This window comes from Mustelus asterias, chromosome 3, assembly GCF_964213995.1.
Source record: "Mustelus asterias chromosome 3, sMusAst1.hap1.1, whole genome shotgun sequence".
NCBI classification, from domain to species: domain Eukaryota; kingdom Metazoa; phylum Chordata; class Chondrichthyes; order Carcharhiniformes; family Triakidae; genus Mustelus; species Mustelus asterias.
Genome location: NC_135803.1, coordinates 26,773,270 through 26,796,950, shown reverse-complemented (window position 1 = coordinate 26,796,950; position 23,681 = coordinate 26,773,270). Strand labels below are relative to the sequence as shown.

The 23,681-nt window shown below is 42.0% G+C and overlaps 1 protein-coding gene and 1 non-coding gene across 2 annotated transcripts in view; one reads left to right on the top strand and one right to left on the bottom strand.

Moving 5' to 3' along the window:
• Window positions 1-833: 833 nt before the first annotated feature.
• daw1 (dynein assembly factor with WDR repeat domains 1) overlaps window positions 834-23,681 on the bottom strand; it is a 38,537-nt gene continuing 15,689 nt past the window's right edge. Inside the window, exons 6-13 of the mRNA XM_078201984.1 lie at window positions 22,944-23,043; window positions 19,597-19,704; window positions 18,403-18,509; window positions 12,944-13,046; window positions 8,365-8,479; window positions 7,241-7,317; window positions 1,684-1,846; window positions 834-868 (exon numbers count right to left, since the gene is read on the bottom strand). Of these exons, the coding sequence (XP_078058110.1) occupies window positions 834-868; window positions 1,684-1,846; window positions 7,241-7,317; window positions 8,365-8,479; window positions 12,944-13,046; window positions 18,403-18,509; window positions 19,597-19,704; window positions 22,944-23,043 (808 nt within the window). The remainder of the gene's footprint in view (window positions 869-1,683; window positions 1,847-7,240; window positions 7,318-8,364; window positions 8,480-12,943; window positions 13,047-18,402; window positions 18,510-19,596; window positions 19,705-22,943; window positions 23,044-23,681) is intronic.
• Window positions 16,863-17,048, top strand: LOC144492012 (U2 spliceosomal RNA). The gene has a single exon (XR_013497564.1). It is a non-coding gene; the product is annotated as a U2 spliceosomal RNA (small nuclear RNA).

Here is a 23,681-nt window from a genome sequence, read left to right as displayed (position 1 = left end):
TGGAATGCATTGGCTCATCTTGGATCTTGTTTGTCTCTCTCATGGGGACCTTGAATTGGATTCAGCTGGAGTTTGAATTTGGTTTTTGGAGCAAACAAGGAATGGATTTGGGTTTGCCCAGTCCACTTGAGCATTGGCTTTGCAACTCTAAGGATGGAGTAATATTTTTTTTTAAAAGCCTGCCATTTCTTAATGTGAACTGCAAGGTCTCTTGCACATATTCATAAAAATTGAATCTCAGTGATATCCGCATTCTAATTAGCTTTGGATACCATTGCGTACAGGAATAATGAAGACTGCAAGGCACAAGTGAAGAACTCCTAGATACGCTTTTATTTGTAAACAAATTGAAGAAAGTTTAGATGGTTAGATGCTATGGCAGAATACTTCAATGTAATTGTGGTACTTTATAAAAGTATTCAATTTTGGTGCAACAACTCATGATGATCAAACATGAACAGATATTTTTTTTTAATTTGCAAAATTCTGAACAGTTAACACTTGTATTATTAACCACACTAAAGCTTAAAATTACAACAAACCTCATTAGAAAGAAATAAAAATCGTGCTACGATTTTACACAAGCTATGTTGCAGTCAGAAGTGTAGCTCACACTGTTTAAGATGATCCTCTGACAAGGTTGCAATAGCATTTGTCTGTTCACAACAAGGAAACTGAACATGTTGCTTAGATGTCTTCACAAGTCCTTCTTTGAGACAATGAATGTCTTAAATAATACAGACGCTCACCTATAGAACAACATTACAGCGTTCTCATCCAAGAGGTTTTACAGTATGAATTTATTAATGTGGCTTTAGTGACTCCATCTTCATTCACCGCCAAATCCTGCAAGTGTTATCCTTGCTTCCTGTATTACAATAAAAACAAACTACATTTAATATTTCTTACTCCAAATAAGCCAATGTTTAAAAAATAATTCTGGATGTTAATTGTACTCTTTTGCAAGTGATTTATTTTTGAACTTGCAGTAATTGACTTCACATACAAGTTGAATGCCCTTCAGTGTACACTGAAAAAAGACTGGTCTACTTGCGTCACAGACTAGGGGTCGACTAGTGACCCCTGAGTCAAGAATAATAAGAACTAAAGTTACAACAAACAATGGCCAATATTTAAACATATATATTATACAGTAGCGAGTGATTTGAAGTATGTAATCTAATAAAGATTGCTTGTCACAATGGGTCCATCTGAAGCACCAACCTTTCCAATGTTGATCAAGTTCACATGGAAAATAAAATGAAAGGCCCTGTGTTTATGTAGCACCTTTTAGGACCACCAAATCATTTATAGCTTATGAAGTACTTTCGAAGCGCAGTCACTGTTGAAGTATAGGAAATGTTAGTGGTCAAGAAAGATAGAACGTCCCTGTACCCCCAAGAAATTTGTTGTACTTTCTAGGGATATAGAAGGGAAAAAAGAAAATAAATCGTATAATCATACAGTACAGAAAAAGGCCATTCGGCCCATAGTGCCCGTAGCAGCTCTTGGGAAGAGCGACCAAATTAGTCCCACTCCTTTTCTTTTCCTATAGCCCTGCAATGTTTTCTCTTCAAGTGTGAACACGCTTCCCTTTTGGAATTTATTGAACCTGCTTTCACCATCATGTCGTTCAGGAAAATACTTACATTAATGCTATCCAAGTATCATTTCACACAGTACCTGTGATGATAGCATTTCCTTCGTAGTTAAAAGCACATGAGAAAATTTCATCAGTGTGACCTTCCAGCACCTGAAGACATTGGCCTGTGCGAGGATCCCAAAGCCTGGACGTCTTATCAGAACTGCCTGTAAGAATGCGACTGCCCTGAGGATTGAAACAAATCTGACAAAAGCATTGTAGGATTAGAACTTATTGCTTTCATGTCACTGGAACTGTTCATATTACTTAAAATACTCTATTGTAACAATGTTACTTTTATAGTTAAAGTGCAAACTTTGTCAGTTCTAAATATGATTTTTAAAAGTATGATTGCTTAGCTCCTTAGAGGTGTTGTATATGCCACATGTTTAAAGTAAAATCTGATATCTCTTCATCTCAGCATACATCCATCTGGGAAGACCAACCAATAGTGCTAAGAATTTCTTGTCAAGCAGCACTGTGTTCCTTGTTTGCAGAAATCAAACTGAGAACAGGAACCTGCTGGGATGCTAGCAGTGCAACAGCATTGCACGCCCGATGCTAGCGTCAGAAAGACAAACATTTTGTGTTCCACCTTCATTCAGCTGTGGCGAGCCACAGATAGAAAATGAGCACTTCACCGGTTACAAGAGGGTGGGAAATTGCTGTGCTTGTATTCTGAGTTAACCGGTAGAGGTAAATCATCTTGGTGGGGATATTGAATGGTCCTGCATTCCTATTCTTCCTGACTCCACATATACAATTCCAACTGCACATATGACAATCAAAGCACTCCAGATCCCCACCCTGGAGTCTTCATCAACTGAGGGATTCCACTCCATCAATGTTCAAACTCTTCTGAAAACACAAAAGAAATCATGCATGTGTGCACAAGATACCCAAGAGCTCGCCATGATGCTTTTGTCTTGCACTAGTAGAGGTGCCCTGATATATTCACAACTCAAAGTCATATTAATCAATGGTGCCTTGGAGACAAGAGTTACCCTCTGATATTCTGGTTCATGATATGCATGAGGAACCCAGACAATGATGTCCAGGGGAGATAAAAGAGAAGACAGCTGAGCACCAGAGCTGTGATAGATCAAGCAATCAGCATGTTGAAGATGTGTTTCAGGTCCCTCAACATATCTGGCAGTGCCCCTCAATATGCACCAGCCTGGTATCAATAATGAACTATCATTATGCAGTGTGGATAACATTACACAGTAGCAAGGACTGGAGTTCTCGGGGGAGGAAGGTGTTGAGTGCATTGTCTCTTCAGAGGAAGAGGTGAAGCAAAATGATACCAGAGGAAGAAGGGTGATGTGGTAAGGGCATCAGCAGCCACATAGTTAGCTGCCTGGGATGGCTTGATTCCAACACATTTCACTTAGATGGAGAGAGTGCAGCCGTATTCTGAACCTATTCGGCCTTCCCCCGACCTTCAGTAAAGTAAAATTTATTTATTAGTCACAAGTAAGGTTTACATTAACACTGCAATGAAGTTACTGTGAAAATCCTCTAGTCGCCACACTCCGGGGCCTGTTCGGGTCAATGCACCTAACCAGCACATCTTTCAGACTGTGGGAGGAAACTGGAGCACCTGGAGGAAACCCACAGTGCAAAACTGTCATACAATCAATGTAAAATTAACAATCTAATCATGTTCTTGTGCAACTACAATTCCTACTCTTCCTTTTACCATCACTCCCACATAGTGTTACTCCTGTGACTTTAGTACATGTAGAGTCAGGCTGCTCATAACCCTGCTCTGATTGATCAATGCTCATGGCCAATGTCCTCTCAGTTTTGGAGTGCAGAAAGGGACAACCTCACAGCCTATTGCAGCTGTGCAAGGCCAGGAGACAGCATCTGAATGAAGAGGGGACCAAGGGGTCATAAGTGGAACACTTTGAGCAGAGTTCCCACTTTCATCTCCTCTTCCTCTATCTTCCCTTTCATTACCCACCCACACTTCTCTTCTAGCAATGAGTTGGAGAGCATCTTGCTGTTCCTCAGTGATGCGCTCAGTGGAGTGGCCAAGGTTAGGTTTTCATCAGTCCTGTTCAAGTTGGAAATCTGAGTGTGCAAGTCGAGGTGAGGGTCAGCATGCACTTGGCTGACCCTCAGTCTGATGCTCAAGGGAGAAAGTTAGTCTTTCATGCATGTAGACATCAGCGCAAAGGCCTGAAACATAATGGAATTTATACTATAGACAGAGTGGCAGGAAAAACATAAAAGAAACATATCTAAATGGTGAGAGCTTGTAGAGGTCTTAGATGCAGACGGATCTAGATGTCCTAGTGCATGAATCGCAAAAGGTTAGTTTACAGGTGCAGTAAGTAATTAGGAAAGCTAATTGAATTGCAAGGAGAATTGATTACAAAAGTAGAGGGATTATGCTTCAGTTATATAGGAAATTGGTCAGACCACATTTGGAGTACTGTGCACAGTTTTGGTCTCCTTATTTAAGGAAGGATGTAAATTAATTGGAAGCAGTTCAGGGAAGATTTACCAGACTATTATCTAGAATGGGAAGGTTATCTTATGAGGACAGACTAGGTTTGTATCCACTGGTGTTTAGAAGAATAAGAGGTGGCTTGATTGAAACATACAAGATCCTGAGGGGTCTTGCCAGCAAGGATGTGAAAAGGATATTTCTTCTTGTGGGGGTATGTGGAACTAGAAATCACTGTTTGAAAATAAGAGGTCACACATTTAAGATGAAGAGGAGGAGAATTTTTTTCTCGGAGGGTCGTGTGACTTTGGAACTCTTTTCCTCAAAAGGCAGTGGCAGCAAAGCCTGAATATTTTTAAGGCAGAGGTAGATAGAGGGTGAGATTTTCCTCCCCCTCTGTGGTGTGTTTCACAGCAGCAGGAGGCAGTGTGCCGCTCGCTGGTGGCGGGGTCTTATGGCCACGCCTTTGTCAATGGGGTTTCCCACCGAACACACCCCTCATAGCTGAGAAATCCGCGGTGGGGGTGCACCTAATCATGTACAGCACAGCTAGAAAGGCTGACAGAACCTTACTCATTTCCCATTACTGCTACAGAATTATATTCTTCGCCAATGGCCCCCAATGCTCAGAATATACATCCAGCTGAGCAGAACTTGGAAGGTCCTGCAGCTTCCAACAGAAACCCTTCACTAACCTTGTTTCTAACACCTACTCCTGCTCACTTGTGAGACACATTGTGAGAAACCACCAACCTACTTTCCCTCTATTTTCATTTTGTTGTGCACAGAATATTCATTTAAAGGCAAGGCCATTTGTTTACCCGGCTGCACATGTACAATGACCTAAAAGGGCCAATTTAGCTCATCCTGCGCAGAAAACTCTGGGTTAGCTGCACAGCTAAGAGAAAATATTGCAGATCTACTGAGGTGTGTGAATCTGAGCTGGTGGGTATACATGAGTCTTATGACAGTCCATCCTCAGCGTGAACACCTTCTTTTGAGGAGTCTTTACCCTCCCCTGGTACCACTTCCTGTGGGACAAAGGGTCTATAGGAAATGTAAGTTGTGAATTAGAACTGTCAAGGTTTGAGGGTGATAATTCATCATTGTGCACATTCACATTTTAGTGGCTTCTTATATCAAGTCAACATGGGTGAGTATTGTATGCCATATAGTTTTATTTAATTCCATTACCAAGTAGTTGCAAGACCCCATTTCTAAACACAGAGCCATACTGCACAGAAACAGGCCCTTCAGCCCACCATGTATATGCCGACCATCAAATACCAATCTATACTCATCCCATTTATCGGCATTGAACCATAGCCTACTATGCCAAGCGATTTAAGTGCTTGTCCAGATGTTTCTTAAATACTGCCTCCGCCATCCTCTCAGGCAGTGCGTTCCATATTTCTACCACTCTCTGGATGGAAAAGAAATCCTCACACCCCCTCTAAACCACTTACTCCTCACCCTAAACCTAACTCCTCTGATTTTAGAAACCTCTGCCATGGCGAAAACATTTTTGCAATTTACCTTATCTATGCCTCTCAGAATTTTGTATACCTCTATCCGATTTCCCTCCTCAGCCTCCTCTGCTCCAAGGAAAACAAACCCTGCCTATCCAGTCTCTCCTCATAGCTGAAACTTTCAATCCCAGGCAGCATCCTAGTGAATCTTCTCTGAGCCTTCTTCAGTGCAATCAAATCCTTTCGATAGTGTGGCAACCAGAACTGCACACAATATGCCATCTATGGCCTCACCAATGTTTTGTAAAGTTGTAACAAGACTCCCTGCTCCTATATTCTACGCCCCGGCTAATGAAGGCACGCATTCCATGTGCCTTCTTCACCACCCTCTCTATCTGTGCTGTCACCTTTAGGGCTCTATGGAGTTGTACATCAAGGTCCCTTTGTTCCTCAATACTCCCTAGGGACCAACCATTTATTGTGTATATCCTATCCTTATTAGACATCCCAAAATGCATTATCTCACTTACCAGCATTAAATTCAATCTGCCATTGCTCTGTCCAACCTACCAGCTGATCAATATCAGTCAGTAGCCTAATACTATCCTGCTCACTATCAACAACACCACCAATTTACGCATTATCTGCGAACTTACTAATTATAATTCTAGATTCACATCCAAGTCGTTAATGTATATAACAAACATCAAGGGTCCCAGCACCAATCCCTGTGGTACGCTGCTTGTCACAGATTTCCAACCACAAAAGCAGCCCTCCACCATCACCCTCTGCCTCCTATTTATAAGCCAATTTTGGATGCAATTTGCTAACTTGCCCTGGATGCCATGGGCTCTAACCTTTTGGACCAGCCTTCCATGTGGGACCTTGTTAAAGGTCTCACTGAAGTCCATGTAAACTACATCAACTGCACTACCCTCATCAATCTATTTAGTTACCTTTTCAAAAAACTCAACTAAATTAGTCAGGCAGGATCTCCCACCAACAAATCCGTGCTGACTATCTCTGATCAATCCTTGCCTTTCTTGGTGTTGATTAATCCTGTCCGTCAAAATTGTTTCCAATAATTTCCCCACCATCTTGAGTCATGGCTTATCGTCAGCCAAGAAGGGATGTGACGGTATCATTTCTCAAAGTTATTTGAGATTATTTGATTGATGAAATTAAAGATAATTTGTAGCCCCACCCCTTCCTTGATATATCACAATATCTGCAATAACCAATAAACACTGATTTTAAAAAAGCTCCTCCACAGCTGTCAGTATAGAGTTGACTGGAGGTCCATCCATCTACCATCTGCTAACCTACCAAAAGACCGCTGGGGGGGGGGGTCACTTGAAAATAGTGCAAAGAAAGTAGATCCATAAGAGGGTTCCTCTAAAAAAGGGCCCAGTAAAAAACTCCAGCGTGCTGTTGGTGCATTTCAGTCCACCCCAAGGCAAGATCTATTGATCAGCTCTGCATAAGAACTGAGCCTTTCTAATGAACAAATTGACGTGGGACCCTTTTTTCACCCACGACATTTACATGAGGCCTGAAGGCAACATTGACTCAGCATGAACCGGTGCTCAGAGCAATTGATTTGCTGATTTTGTGCCCCTTAAATTTTATCTTTTATGCAATAATTTCTCAGCCAGTTTTTTTTAAACCTACCTTGGAGATTTCTCCTTCATGACCTTCAAGCTTCATCATACATTTGCGGCTGGCCGCACTGTAAACCCTTGCAGTACCTTCAAGCAAAGAGTGAACATAGTCAGTATTATGGTTTCTCTGGACAAATAGCATTAAAGTATAAAAATAACTGCAATGAAGGCGTGAAATTTTCTCATGATTAACTGCAAATTAGATCTTGATTAAAATTAAACAGTTAGTTATCTACCAGGGAATAATTCAAAGATTCATCTAATGCCCAGCTTCGACTGACCTTCAGAAACCAGACAGAGATTTCTTCAGAACCCAATTACCAGCTTGCAATCACCTCCAAAGATCAGTGGACTCCATTTGGCAGATTGCATGGCATAGTGTTGGCTCTCTCCCTGGTCTCTGTTCCATTCACTCCATTGTGCCTCTGAAACTACTGTCCACAGACCTGTTCCAGTATTTATGTGGACAGATCATGTAATTCTCTTCCATCACTGTGAGAATGCTCCGGTAAATGCATCCAAACACCTCCAAAATCACTGTAGAGTACTTTCGGACACTTTCCAATGGAAAAAGTTCCAAACATTATAACTTACCTACAATCAGGGGGACTCACCCTTTAAATAAATCTACTGCAGAGCCCAGCTTGCTGTTTCATGCTTCTTTTTCTTAAAGGAGCGGACAGTGCAGGCATTTTCAGGACCTACTTTGCCTAAACTTGGAATCCTGGCATCACACCAGCTGATTAGACTGTAGCGTCAGGATAGTGTCAATTCATTTTGTTCAGGTGAGCACAGGGAATTCAAGTCAGTGTGCCTATATCAATGGAGAACTCTGCATGGGCTGTGCAGGCAGCAGCCCACAACACAGCTTACCCCCAGGGAAGTAAGAAAGACATTCACAACCATGCTCTTGCATTGAATTTATCTCATCATAGGAACATAGGAATTAGGAGCAGGAGCAGATGTAGGCAAATTCAGCCCTTCGAGACTGCTTCCATACTTTATCTTATAAAATTCATAATGTGGTGTAACTGAGTATATTTCATTGAAAGGACATACAAGTGCTAGAACATAAGAGAGGCATTTAATGAACACAATATTCCTTTGTATGGACACAGCTGTTATTACACCTACCATCAGCTGAAGCAGTTGCTATAAGCTGCCCTGTGTAATCAAAGCAAACATCCAGTACTTCATCTTCATGTCCAGACAATGTTGCCACACACTTTCCACTGACAGCATCCCAAAGCTAGAAAATAGTCAGTATTCGTAAATCAAACTAATTTTTTATTGAAGATTGTTCCAACAAAATAAATGCAAAATATCTTACCTTGCACCCCAACTTATGAGGTAGGCAGTTAACTTGCCCAATTATTTTTCCAGCACACCTGGAGATACACAAGAAGACCTGGAGTGGTGGCAGTGGGGTTGGAGTGGGAAATCATTGGCTAAACTGTATCCATGCCCAGGAAACCTGAGTAGAGCAGAACTGTCACCTTTAAGTTCCGTTCAGAGCAATCCAATTCGGCGTGAGTCCTACAACAGGTGCCAGACCCTTCATTAGTTTACTCAAGGAGCCTAACAACCTGTTTTGTGGCCACTCTAACCGCCTGAAAAATGGCCCACCCAAATTTTGGGTCAGTGGCTTTTCAGGTGAGCTTGGAGGGCATGAGGTTGGATCTCAGAATTGGAACTGATGGCAGTCACTTTATTCCTGGAAAACGCGGTTTCCAATTTCTACCTCTAACTATTCTAGATTATGATGTTCTTTCCCCAACTACCACCAAAGGTTGGCTTTAATGAAACTTGTGAAAGTCATGGTGGGTCTCCTGTTTTCATTGGGTGGGATGTAAAAACATGAAGCAATTATCCCCACCCCACACCAGTGACCTAACAGGATTCCATATGAAACTTTGTGTACCACTGGGGCAGCCTTTTAAAATGGTGTCCCGATCTTTAAAAAACTAAGTTGATGTCAGGGCAGGCTCAGTAAGACCCCAAGCCACCAGCGTGATGTCATGGGATCCACCCCTTGCCATTCCAAATTATTTTCAATGTTCCCAACATTACGGAGAGAGCCATTGTTGGTACCAATTGCTTCAACTCCACTTTTCCTGCCTGCTGTCACACTCTGCCAAAGCCACTCTGTGTCTTTGTGCCCTGTTTGTGATCAGAACTCCCACCCACCTAACAAAGGAACAGCCTGTTCCGAAAACTAGTGGCTTTTGCTACCAAATAAACCTGTTGGACTTTAACCTGGTGTTGTTAGACTTCTTACACTCTGCCAAATACAGAGAAAATTCCACCCATAGGAGCACTGAAACATAGGAGGATTTTCCACTCCCATTTTCAAGGGGCAGGAATGACAAAGGAGGCAGAGAATCACACAGAACTCACAAAACGGTTTTTACACCCAATCGACTATCATCATCCCTTGCCAATGACATGACAGGAATCCCAACTTAAAAAGTGAGGATCCCTAGTTGCATCAATTTAAATATTATTATCGGCCTTCACACCTGATAGTCCCTGCATGTTAAAATGTGCATTCACACCGATGTGAATCACAACAGGTCCCCCATGGCACACACCTGGCGAGCAGAACCTGCTGGAGGCACACAGCTAAGTACAGCCCCCAGGGGGAAGAGGACCATGCCCAGGCAGTACTTGGCACTGCCCCCTGGTAGTGCCATGGGGCAGTGCTGAGGAGTGTTTCATGAGAGTGGTGTTGTATGGGGTAGGATTCAGTTTCAGTTTCCGTTGGGGGGGGGAGGGTTTCTCCACGGTGGTGGTGGGGGGAGGAGTTTTGTGGCAGAAGTGCCAGCAACGCAGAGTTCAGAATCTAAAATGTTCTTGTCTTCATTTCTGGCCTCCATTTGACACACACCATTCTATCAGAAATCCAGCAATCTGCTGTCTGGGTTCTAGCAATGCTACTGGGATATGCACAAGAATACTGTGGATTGACTATCCTGTGCCCTGTTTTCATGAAACACATGACCTTTATTTGCAATTCTCATGTCCAACACTCTGAGCAACATCGAGACTTCACCATTAAGGAGAACTGCAGGTTTATACCCACTACTGTCACCAAATGACACGGCAAATTGGCAGAGATATGCTATGTCAGAGTTTAAACTACATGGCAGAATATTTAACAATAACTTCCATTCATATAGTATCAGACCAAATTTGACAAAGGTCCATATAAAGAAATATGGACAGGTGACCAAAAGCTTATTCAAAGGGATAAGTATTATGGTGTGACTGAAAGGAAAGAGATATAAGAAGTGAAGAGATTTAGGGAGAGTCTAGAGCCCAGGCAGCTAAAGGGATGATAACCAATGATGGAAAGATGAAATTGGCGATATACAAGAAGCCAGATTTGCAGGGGTACAGCCAGAATATTGCAAGACTGAAAGACCTTACTGAGCTAGGAAAATGCTTGGCCATGGAGGAATTTGAAAACAAGGATGTGAATTTTAAACTCGAGGCATTTCTGGATGAATCACCTGTATAACAGCAAGCACAAGGATAATGAGTGATGGGTGAATGGGATTTGGCACAAGTCCTTGGTATCAGCAGCAGAGGTTTAGATGAGCTCAAAAATACAGAGATGGAAGGTCAGCCAGGCGAGTCTTGGAAGTCAGTTTTGATCCTAAACAAGGTACGGATATAGATTTCAGCAGCAGGTGAGCTGAGGTAAGAGCAATATTATTGAGCCAGACTTGGTTATGAAGAGGAAATGGGGGGTCGATTCTCCAATCGTGACCCGCACATTTTCTGGCAGGTTGGGTCGGGAGACGCGCGTGCCGGCCATTTCACGGGATTTGCACATGCATTCCCGACGCATGCGCATCTCCCAGAGCCGAAGAACAGTTGCAGTCAGGACCACACTGGAAACCGGTGGGAAGAGAGGTAAGTGATTTAAATCTTTTTTTTGTGTATTTTAAATCTATTTTACATGTGATTATCGGGCCCGGCAAGTTCCGTGCATCTGCCACCCCGCCAGGAGTATTTCACTCTGGCGGGGTTTAGAGTAGCTCCCCACATTCAGGGAACTAGCGGGAGACCCCACCAGAGGGAAAGGGGAGGTAATCAGGGTCCCCCAGTGCGTCGGGCAGCGGTGGGGTGGTGCCTTTGGGCATGGGCATGCTGGCAGTGCCAGCGTGTGCATCCTGGCACTGCCCAAAGGACAGAGTGCCCATGCCCAGGGGGCACCTTGGCACTGCACATCAGGCATTGGGCAGTGCCAAGAGGGTGGAGTCTATTGTGGGTGGGGTCTAGGGGGTGATCGGTGAGGGTGAGGGGTCCCATTGCCACTCTGCATATGGATTGATCTGTGCTGGAGGGAGGCCAGCGATCGGGGCAGGCTGGGGTCGGGAGGGGGGCGGGGGGGGGGGGGGGGGGGTTGGTGGTGGTCTGCCGGCAGGGGGGACCTGCCTCCTGTCAGGAGGGTCTGCCAGGCTAAGGGGGGGACCGCCATTGCTGGGTGTGGGGGGCCGGACATTGGGGCACTCCGGGACGGGGGGAGGATTGCGGTTCAGGGCTGGCCAGTGATCGAGCTGGTCAGCAAACGGGGAGACTGACAGATCGGGGCCACTGCACATGCGCAGAGTTCCAGAACTGTCAGACTCTGGTGCAAATAGGCCCCACCCTCCTGGGTTTTTAATGATATTCACGATTGTGACCCCTGCATTGCACAGAGTGGGAGATTCGGATCTGAAGTTGCACTGAAAAAACAATCATGATCTAGACCTATTTCCTCGCCAATTCAGCACTTTTGGGAGAATCGCCCCTGGGTCAAATAGGGTGTCGAGGTTGCAATCAGTCCAGTTCAGCCTCAGAAAGTGGTGAGGAATAGGATCAGAGTCCATGGTTAAATAATGGAGTTGTTGTTGACGGCCAAAGACAATGGTTGGGATTTTCTAGTCCCCCTGCAGCGTGTTTTCTGGCAGCAGAAGCAGCTCACCATTCATCAGTGGGATCTTCCACCGATGTCTATGGTGTTTTGAATGGCTTGCCTGTCCTGCCACAGGGGGAGGGTCATCCTTCGCGGGTCCAAAAAATACTGGCTGGAAAATTCAGCCCAATGGCTTTGGTCTTCCCAACATTTAATGGGATAAAACTTCTGCTCATGCAATAATGGATGTAGGTCAAGCAGCATGATAAAATGGGGGGGGGGGCAAGAGAAGTGTGGTGAGTTAGAGATGGGTATCATCAACATACATGTGGAATTTAACATTGTTATTACAGATGTTATTGTCAGTTTAATGTCTGATTGAAATGTAATTTTAAGTATTAAATGGGAACAGCATGAAAAATCTTCCCAACCAATTTATTTTGTATTTTTTCCTGCGGGGTATAGACTCAAAAACAAATCATGTCCCTTTAAACAACCAGTGCCATGCACCACAGGGTTGCTCTTCACCACTTTGCCTTCAACATTTCAGGGGCAGGTAGGTGCCAGGAACCTGAATGTTGGCACCAACCCATTCACAGCTTGCAAAGTCACAAAGCCGCTCGCAGGTTCAGCTTCCATTTCACCAGTTGGATTTTAAAATTGAGATGGGAAGAAGAAAATATCAGCAAACAGTTTTGAGACAAGAAATAAAATTAAATTCTGGGTTCGCAGTCTGATGAAGCCAGCATTGCCATTTCCTTAAGTTGAGTATTTCTGCAGCATGGTGACACAATTTTGTGAGAATCTTACCGTGCAGGTTTTGTCCATTGATCCAGTAGCAATAAGTGAACAGTCCCAATTAAACTGTGCACTGCTGATCTCCCCTCGGTGCCCAATCAGGGTGTGCATTCTCCTAACAGATCACAAAATTAACCAGTCAATACAAAATTAGCCAGTCAATATTCTCGAACTATTCAGAGCGCAAGCTTTATTTTCAACCTTATCCAGGTTTCAATACAAGAATAAAGTACCAAAAAAGCAGGCTGATGTATGAGTCTCACACTCCAAGTTTAAAATCCAAGTATGTACACATTCAATGTCAGTGTAGAATTTTCCAATTCGTATTTATCCAAAATTTCTTTGCAACTAGTGCATACTTGCTTCCCAAAGTTTTCTCTTCAGGAGAGAATATTCAAATATTGATTGATAAATGTAAAGATTACAGGCCCAAAATTTGTTTCCATAACATCTGTAGTTGTGGAATTATATGTGCTGTTTTGGTTTCAAAATGATATGCATGTTGTGTATGCACTTCTGGTGTGACCCTCACCAGGGGCCATTTCAGGAAGGTCAGTAGCTTGCAATCATTAGCAAGTGGCAGAAATAAGCAGATTGTGACATTGCCATGAGGCTATCTATGCCCTTTTGTTTTTTGAAAATATGATTTTCAACTTTCAATTGGTTGGAATTTTTGCAACTTTAACTGAGACAGAACAAACTGCAAGACCACATTCCAAGGTGAAGGTGAGAAACAAAAAAATTACCCTCAGGGGAATATGAAGAGACATTCCCAAAAATCAGATACCCATCAAAACTCATAACTGTCTAAGGGAGAGACCTCAGAAGTGCAAAGTACTGAGTATTGAAACAATGGCTGCCACAGACAGACCCACCCAAAACACATACAAAGTATTTCAAGGTAAGCTTGCCTAGTCACTTTAGAAAGATTGCAAGTTACACTGATGGTGCCAAGAAAGTATTCAGCAGAGGAAACAGGCAGAGGACTGCTCTTTCTTCCTCTATCTCTTTTGGAATCAGAGTGTCACCTAGTTCTAGAAGCCAATCCTACCAGTGAACCAAAATCTCATAATAATTGCAACATCTTCTACATCTGACTGCATTCAAGAAACAAGCTAACCTAAATCAGCTGCAATGCTTAAAAACTATGCCTTATGGACTATAGAAGGACACTTAACTGTATATTATTTAACCATTTCTTTATTGCACTCTAACTCGCCTTGGGTGGGATTCTCCGGCCGCGATCGCTTCAAAACCAGAGAATCCCACCCGAAGTCAATGGACCTTTGAATGGTCCACCCCCTGCCTGCTACAATTCCCGTGGTGGGCGAGACAGGAAAATGTTCCCCTCTTATTTCTAATACCTGTATATGTGTGTGTGTCCTAATAATTGCATAAGGGTAAATATCAGCAGGAGTGAAATGATGCCCTAAAATGGACATTAACATTCTATTTAAGGGCCTCGATTGGCGATGGGACAGAAAGGCTGTACATAGGCCTTCCTGCCACAGACATAATTGAGGCAGAAGTGGGAAGGTGGGGTCCATGCTCACCACCCTTCTACCTATTTAAATGTCTCCCCACCACCAAACTCGCCATGGGGGAGGGCATTACTTTCTTCTGATGTAGGCTAGTTTTAAATAACACAGACTAACTTTAAGTGGTATTAGCCACGCACAAAGTTTGGCCTTCTGCTGAGGTGTGTAATGACCCAGCAACACATTTAGTGTTAGCCTGCAAACTACTATTATTATAATAATCACGGACCTTATCCAGGTTTCCTCCCTTCTACTCCACAGTTAGCTTATCAAAACCACCGCAGACTATTTTCACATTTTGTTACCTGATGAATTATAAATTAATTTCCCTTCTGAACGCATTAACCAAAGAAAGAATTCAATGTTTTGGACAGCAGTTCATTTCAGGGTTAAGAGAAAGAACTTGCATTTATACAGGGCTTTCCATGGCCTCAGGATGACCCAAAATCACTTTGAAGTGCTTTTGAAGTATAATCAGGTGAAATATAGGAAACACAGTAGTCAGTCGTGCACTGCAAGGTTGCATGAACAGCAGTAAGATGATGCTCAAATAATTTGTTTCAGGATAAATATTGGCACCAAAGAGAACTCCTGTGCTAGTCTTCAAATAATGCAATGGAATCATTTACATAAACCTGGGAAGGCAGATAGGGCCTTGATTTATCATCTCATCTGAAAGACAACACCTCCAGCAATGCACTACCACTTTATATTGTTCTGAATGTCAGCTGAGAATATGTACTGAAGGGTGGAATTTTCTGATATTTTTTCGAAGTGTCACCTCAGGTGGGAAATGGGGTGTAACCCACTGGCATTTCCCAGCATATTGCTTGACATTTTGAAAAAGAAGTGCTGGGGTAGGTACCACAACATCATGCTGAGGTGGGGGTGCGGGTGGATGGAAGAAATTTGAGGTCGGGATGGAGAGGCAATCGGAGGGTGCGCAGTGTGGGAGGGGGGTCAGAGGAATTCAGCTTGGTTGGGGGGGAGAATGGGTTGGGGATGAAAGTCAGGCCTGCAGGTTTGAGGGTGCGAGGAGGCGGGGATGCACAATCAAGGAGCAGAATACTGTAGTGGAGGGGGGGGAATTAATTGGAAGTGACCCCTGGAGGGTCAGGGGTGCCATGCAGGAATCGATCTGGGTGTTTAAAATAGTTACACAGAAAGTAGAAGTGCTTTTATTTCTAACTCTTTCCGAGTAACTATTAGTGTAACTCTGGTACAACCAATTTAAATAGCTTTGCTGCATGGTTCCCAGCACAATTGTCCAGAGGCATTTAACACTTCTGGACAATCGTCACGTAAACCCTTACTTAGGAACCTCCAGGAGGGATTCCCCAGCACGTAACTGGGGTACCCAAAATCTGACACTGGGGAGCCAGGAAGTTACAGACTATTACCAGATGGTTCCCAGTGCAGGATAGCTGCCCAGAAGAAGTTTGAACTCCTGGCTAATTGCCGTGCAGTCCTTACCTGAGAATTCGGGGTGGAGGGGGTATTATTCCCCAGCACATCTTGAGGTACGCCCCCACATACGCTGCCCTCAAGCTCAGAAGTTACAAGCCTTGGTATTTCAGGTCTGTTTATTCTACAGCTAGATTTAGAGATTAAGATCAGGGAAATTGGCTGGAATTTAGCTAATTCCACTGGGATAAAAGGGGATCTACTTCAGATTAATTTACTTAAGAATGACTGATCAAACAGTCGTCCAAGTAATGGATATCCAAGCACAAGCTGAATAAGGGATAGATTAAATACGTTCCTACTGAGAAGTAAAGTGCTGCATCAATGGTTGGGTTCAATGGATAAATTGACTATGGCAAAAGCAAAAGTAAATGCACAGTAATGATACAGAAAAAGAGAAACATATGATATATAAAGGAACACTATAATAGAAGTAAAACAAAAGAAGGTAGGGCGGCATGGTGGCACTGTGGTTAGCACAGCTGCCTCGCATCGTCAAAGACCCAGGTTCGATTCCCGGCTTGGATCACTGTCTGTGTGGAGTTTGCACGTTCTCCCCGTGTCTGCGTGGGTTTCCTCCGGGTGCTCCGGTTTCCTCCCACAGTCCAAAGATGTGCGGGTTAGGTGCATTGGCCATGCTAAATTGCCCCTTAGTGTCCCGGGATGTGTAGGTTAGAGGGATTAGTCGGTAAAGGTGTAGAGTTGTAGGGACAGGACCTGGGGTGGGATTGTTGTCAGTGCATACTCGATGGGCCGAATGGCCTCCTTCTGCACTGTGGGGTTTCTATGATATATGATCTAAGAGATAAGAAAGGTTAAAATGGAGAAGAAAGATTGGTGTTGAGCTCACAAAGTAGGGGTAGGAATCATTTGGAGACAGGTTGTAGTCTGAAGAATGATTTAATAGGTACTTCATGCCTCAATTTTCCTATGCTTCTCGGCCTTTTGGCTAAGATCAAGTGTAGTACTTGGTTGAAGTCATGAGATTACACTAAGGCTTCATTTTAAGCAATTTTTTAAAGCAACATCTCAGCCTTTTGGCTAAGATGCAAATGAAACCAAGTCTTGCAAGAGGTGCAATGCCTGCTCCAATCAGCTTGGATCATGTAGATCAAGCCCAAGACAGGAAGTGAGAGACCTGTCTTGTGAGCTTGGATCTGGGAATGTCTCACTTGCTGAGACTTTGAATTGGTCTTGATTGGATTGAATTGGATATATAAACAATCTAGGTCCCCCCCCCACCCATACCCCATGGCCCTTTATAGCTCCTATGCCAACACATGTCTCCCCCACCCACCATCATTTGCCCTTACACCTACCATGTCCATTCACCCAGTATCCACCATGGCAGATCTCAGGATACATGCAGAGGTGAAGTAAAATAAAGTTCTAACTGTCTATTGCAAACTTCACTAGATTGAAAAACACTTCACATTGATAAAAACCTATTTACTATGTTTATATTTCTTCAACTAAATAAAGACTTATAATAACAATCAGTTCATTCAATGCACAATGCCTTATAACTACAAGCATTGGAATTCTGACAGTTTTGACAGGTCCCTTTGACAGGTGCTTCTGACAATTTTGACAGTTGAACGGAGCTTGACAGTAATGAGCTTATACACTTGTTATTCACATTTATGCCTACTTTTAACAACTCCATAGGGCACCTTAGCTCCGCCATAGGGCAGCTGACCTCGAGCAAAAGTGTCTGGGACCATTATCCAAAGGGCTACCTCACATCTTCAAAGGGGTATCTTGCCCATACAAACAAATCCACAAAGTTCAGACTTGGTCAAATATGTACATTTTGGGTTCCAAACTCCTTGGCTAATGAAATCCCACTTTTGTGGAGGCAGCTGATTTAAATAACCAGCACATAAATTGCACATGCATGTAATATATCTACGCTGATCATGTCCCATGAAAATAGGAATTGCCATTTTCAGGGGTGGAACGTACGATTTTCAGCTATTTTCCGCCATGACGAAGAGCCTCTGGTGAAAACTGGGTCTTAGAAATGCATGAACAAGCACCATGGATTCATAAAATATATTTATTTTTCAAGTATTTGTTATGTTTCACTCATTCTTTTTTTTTAGAGAATACTGTAGATGGCGTATCTGTGCATTTTATTTTCAGAAGATGTTTAATAAAAGTGGCAAATATCAAGACACACAATATTTAAAGGAATGGAGCCATGAGGGTAAAAGGATTGCTAAGGGATAGAAAGATTACTGAATGAGAAAAATGGAGATGAACAGTTGATTTTTGTGTTGACAGGATGTAGATAATGTTGTGACCCAAAAACTTTGCTGAATTTTTGTTTTCCATAATTTATACAAAGATACAAGGTATTATAGGTTGCAAAGAAAGCAGGAATTTATATTCGAATACTCCAAAAGGTGTTTAAAACTAACGGCATTAAAGCGTGGACTGATATGATATATTAAGCAGTTTACACACCTGCCAGATCCCACATCCCACACAGAAACTGTATGGTCAAAGGAGCCTGTGATAATCTTATCTCCTGTTGTATTAAATGACAAAGAGATGATTTCAGCTGAATGTCCCTGAAAGAAAAATATAAATTTATTAGAAAGGAACACACAATATTTTTGAAGTAAAGACGCTGTGGTTAGGAGGCAAACGTGGCAACCAATCTACCTACAGCACGGTCCCACAAACAGCAATGAGGTAAATGACCAGATAATGTTTCGTGTTGTTGATTGAGACTTAAAATTTACCAGGATCAAAAGAGAACGTACTGCACTTTTTATGAAGAGTGCAGAGGGATCCTTTATGGTCACGTGAGGAAGCAGACAGAATCCAGGTTTGAAGTGTCATCTAAATGATGGCACCAATGGTGCAGCAGGCACTTTGTACTGCACTGAGTGTCAATCTAGACCATGTGGTTGAGTCATTAGAGTGAGACTTGAATCTTCAATCTTCTCACTCAGAGGTGAGAAAGCTACCAATAATACAAGAATTGGAACTAATTGTAGCACATTGAGAAGAAATGACAAAGTCATCCTTAACCTTTAACTTGAATTATGACTCTTAAGCACAGCCACGGGCATCATTAAAAGAAAGTTTAAATGCCCCACACTTAAAGTGCAGACTGATTTTCCACTAACTCCATCTTGCCTGTGGGATCTTAGAACAAATAGTTGCCATCACGCAGTAAGTATACTGGGTAAACATTTAGAAGAAACATTCAAAAGAGAAAAAAGGTTGGAGTAAAATTGGTTGTGAACCAGTGGGAACCACTGTATTCGATATCAATGAAAATAAATTTAGTTACACAGATCTGTTATCATTTAAATTTGGCTAATATCTAACAAACACTCAGGTTGATATAAGCAATTGATGCTTTCAAGTTGGTCGACATATTGGTTCCCAAAGATTCTAAATCATTTGTCATTGACAAAATGATTCATAATAACATTTGACACAACGACAATTTGACTCCTGAACATGCATCATTAGCAAATCAAATATTCACAGCAGAATGACTTGAATGGACAAGGGATGCAGAGACAATATCAAAATGTAAACCATTTGTCACCTAATCATGCAAGAAAATCAAAATCACCACAATTTGCTTAAACTAAGAGGCATTTGTAGCATTATTCTATATATATATATATATATATGTACCGTTAGAGTTACAGATTCTTCTCCAGACTGGATATCCCAGAGCTTTGCTGTAGTATCCATACTGCCTGTTGCTACTAAAGTACTTTGAGGATTAAATGATAAGCATACCTATAATAGGTTAAAAGTAGGAATTAAAAATATTAACCTTTCAAAGTAAATAAATGCTTCAACATTTTTATAGGACACCTTAATTAAAAAGCACAGTGATTTATATCAGACACTTTTTCAAATGGCACCACCTGCCACAGTGATTTCCTTGGTCCAGTAGATGAGGCTTACATAAAACTGGTCTAATTACAACTAACCAAAATCACAACCATGGATTTTTTGAACATCATCTGAACCTCTAAACTACTGCTTTAGACTGTTAATTTATACAAAAGCTTCAATTTGTTTAAAATCATTATTGCTGTATTTTTCTGATATTAACAGAGAAACATCACATTGTGTACTGTCAAAGAAAGCATAATGTTGATGTGAACATAGAAACTAAAGATACAGAATTGGATGCTGCAATGAACTAAACTACATCACAGTAAAAATAACTAATTTAAAGAGATACAGGATTACGATACCCTAGATTATTGTAACAGCAGCCAATGATTCCTCACCTCCTTCTAGCCTTTTTCCCCATTCCATCCCCACTACTCCCCACCCCAACAAGGATAGATTTTTAAATTCCGAAATCCTTACACAATATTATGAAGTTCTATTGTAATCAGAATTCAAATTAATTCAATTTGTTTCTTCAATACAGATGGGAGACTAAGGCCTTCAGTAGAACAAATCTCTGTAGTCTGCAGTGGATGCAAGAATTATATCATTGCTTTAAAAAAAATACAATTCTCAAAATAATTGTACTTTGGATGTTTTGTGAGAATCAAAATATACAGTTCTCTGGTGTTCCTTATGGTATAAATATTGTCATCTGAGAGATTCTGGATTAGCATGATTTTTTTTCCGTTTTGGATAGAATGGAGAAAATATAAAATCTGGTGTACGCTGCTAATAATTGTTAAGTCGAGCTCCAGAAAGAAATGATACCATTTTCTGAGTTGCTGGGATTGCTCAATTGCATCATCTGGGATAACTGCTGAAATGAAGAACAACTTTAAAATCCAAAAGTGGTAACACCCTTCTGACCTGAAGGTGGCATCTCACACTTGGACATTATTTTCCAAAGGCACTAGTAGCCCCCTGCTACCTCATTAAGTGGTTCATGTTCATCTGTGTGTCGGTACGTCTAAGGAAATAGCTGATACTTTGCATCTGTTTTCATAATTGAGCAAGAGCCAAAGCGCAATTACAAGATAATCGGAAAATAATATAAACAAAGAACTTTGTGCATTTAATAGAAGTTTAAAAAAATAGCAATGCAGAAAGTAATGGGCTACAGACAAACCTTCAGCTTTCAGCTCCTGGGTTTTTTAACAAAAGAGTAAATTATAGAGGTGTTTACCATAATTTTCCAAAACTCTCTAGATTCTACAATTACAACTTTGGATTGAAAAATTGAAAACTTTCACCATTTAAGATGGGAGGGAGGGAAAGACCAGGTAACTACAGCCCTATTGGTTTAATATCAGTGGGGGTAGTCTCTTGAATCTAGGGGACCGAATAAACTGAACACTTGGATAAGTAGTCATTTGGTAGTACAGAACATGAGTATTGCTGAGTAAAGACACTTTGTCAAAGTTTTTCATCTTGCACTTGTCAGGACAGTCACAAGAATATCAATGCCAGGGAAAACGACAACTATATTCTGTATGAAAAAAAAGTGCTGATTGGTTGGCAAGTAGACTCTGATTGGTGGAGGCAATGCCATGGAGAATGCACCAGTTAATAGTGACTGACAGTTAACTGCCAAGCATTGTTTGATTGGTCAAGACATTGCCCTGAGGAATGCATCAGTGAATTGCTGTCACTTATTATGCTTAGCTGCAACAAGTGCAATATGTGTACATGTTTTCTGTCTTCAAAGAACAGGGCCCTGTATATTAATATATACATGCATATGAGGGCTCACTCCTTAAAGCATGTGAGCATTCTCAGCTTGGACATGACTCCAGCTGGCAGTGTCCACTCACACCTGTTGTGGTTGAGTTTGTCCTGCAATGACCGGGAGAGAGCGTGTAGGTGGGAGTGTTGACATTTAAGATGGTGATAAGGTTTATCAGGCATGGGGCTTGGGTGGGAGCTCGAGTGTGAGGAGCATAACAGCTACCGGGGGGGAACATGGTGATTGTGGGAGGGAGGGGGTATCCTCGTGCTGGAAAAGGCCAAGGTGGCTGAGTAAGAGAAAGAGTTGGGGGTGTGAAGGGGTCCAGCAGGAGACTTGGGGTGGTTCAGTTACCCTGGCTGAGCGAAGATGTTCATTCTTCTTCTTCTGACACTATTGCCCCATTTTCTGGTGTGCGCTTGCACTGAGCAGGGCTACCACTGCATCCCAGGCAGGTGTGGTGACCCTGTTGGAAGGCTGTCGCCTAGAGGAGGGGTAGAGGATGTCCTGCCTCTGCTCCACTCCATCCAACATCCTGGTAGGAGCCTCCTCAAAAAAGCATGGTGCTACATTCTTGCCTGCCATTCCTTGCAGTCCTTATGGAACGTATGCTGGGGAGCCATTTATATGGAGCTCCCCAGAGCTTACAGCAGTTAAGTCATTGCGAGGTGGGCGAATCAGAGGGAACATGCCATACAAGCGTCATGAATCTTGTATACATACAAATTATTACTAATGAGGCCTAAGATTCGGCCTGAAAACACGCCAGCACCATTGGCGGGAATCACTCAGTTTTTCCCTCGGAACCAACATTGCCATTTTTTGATAAGATTTTGCCCATTAGTAGGGAAGTTACTGAGTACCATTAAGTTTCAAAAAGGAGCTTGGGTTACCCAAAGGTAAATAATGTTATCATTGAATAGAAAATATTAATGCTTCAGAAGTGCTGCAGAAACAATCCAAAATATTTGGAATGTCAAACTCTTCAGGCATTGGAACAAATGGACAACAATATGAAGACATAATAAATCCTACAAGATCACAATGCAAGAGCCCAGTTTGAGAACACAGACTGCAAAGAAGCTGTGCTGACACAGGTGAAATAACAAACTTGAGCTAGTTGATTTGCTCATTAATGCAACTTCCTCATGTAAATAAACTCAAATAAATGGATCTCACTCAACTCCATGCCCAACCTTCCACAACCCACCCCCAAGATGCCATCAGTAATTTTCACTCAAAACAAAAACAACAAAATCCTAAAGTATAATTATTTTGAAATTTGATTATTAAAAAGATCCATAACAGCTAGATGTCCTCTTTAATTCGAAGAAGCACAGAAACTTACAATTTCTGCAGTATGTCCACGAAATGTATTGTAACATTTGCCTGTTTCAGAACTCCATAATTTGCAGGTTTTATCGAATGAACCAGTTGCAATCTTGTCCCTAGTTGAAAACAAGCACGCATTTTAAATATGAGATCTGAAAGATATAGGGAGTGAATTTCCACAAAGTGACTATAAATCTCAATTGTAACATGAGTGGAAGAGCCGCAGAAGCCCTGGCAATTAAATGCCCCCTCCCTGGGTTTCTACAGTTCTCTGTCAAACTTACAGCAAGAGATCAGGAGAAACCTCTAGAAATGGACACCCATATGTATGAAAAGCACAAAGCAGTCCACAAACAATAAATAGAATATTCTTCTTGAAGCAGTAGTACATCTTTTATGCCTGCTGCATCAACATCTGAACTAGTAATGACCACACACACACACACATCTTGCTAATTCAGTGCCGCCAAGTCAATAGTATATATACCTTTCCATTACCCTCACAACGGCATTAGGAGAACTTTAAAATAACTGCCAGGGCTTCAGAAATGGAGCACTTGAATCACTGAAGCAGACTTTCTTCAGCTAAGCACATTTCATCTGCAGCTTGACTTCATTTTTTCAAATGTCTCTGGGGGCTTTTTAAATGTCTCATAGAGCTTTTGAATAATTATACCTTATTTACTGACAGCACTTTAAGCTGTAAATCAGCTTGGCTATTTATCACTTTTCCACAGAAATTCAGCATTTAGAC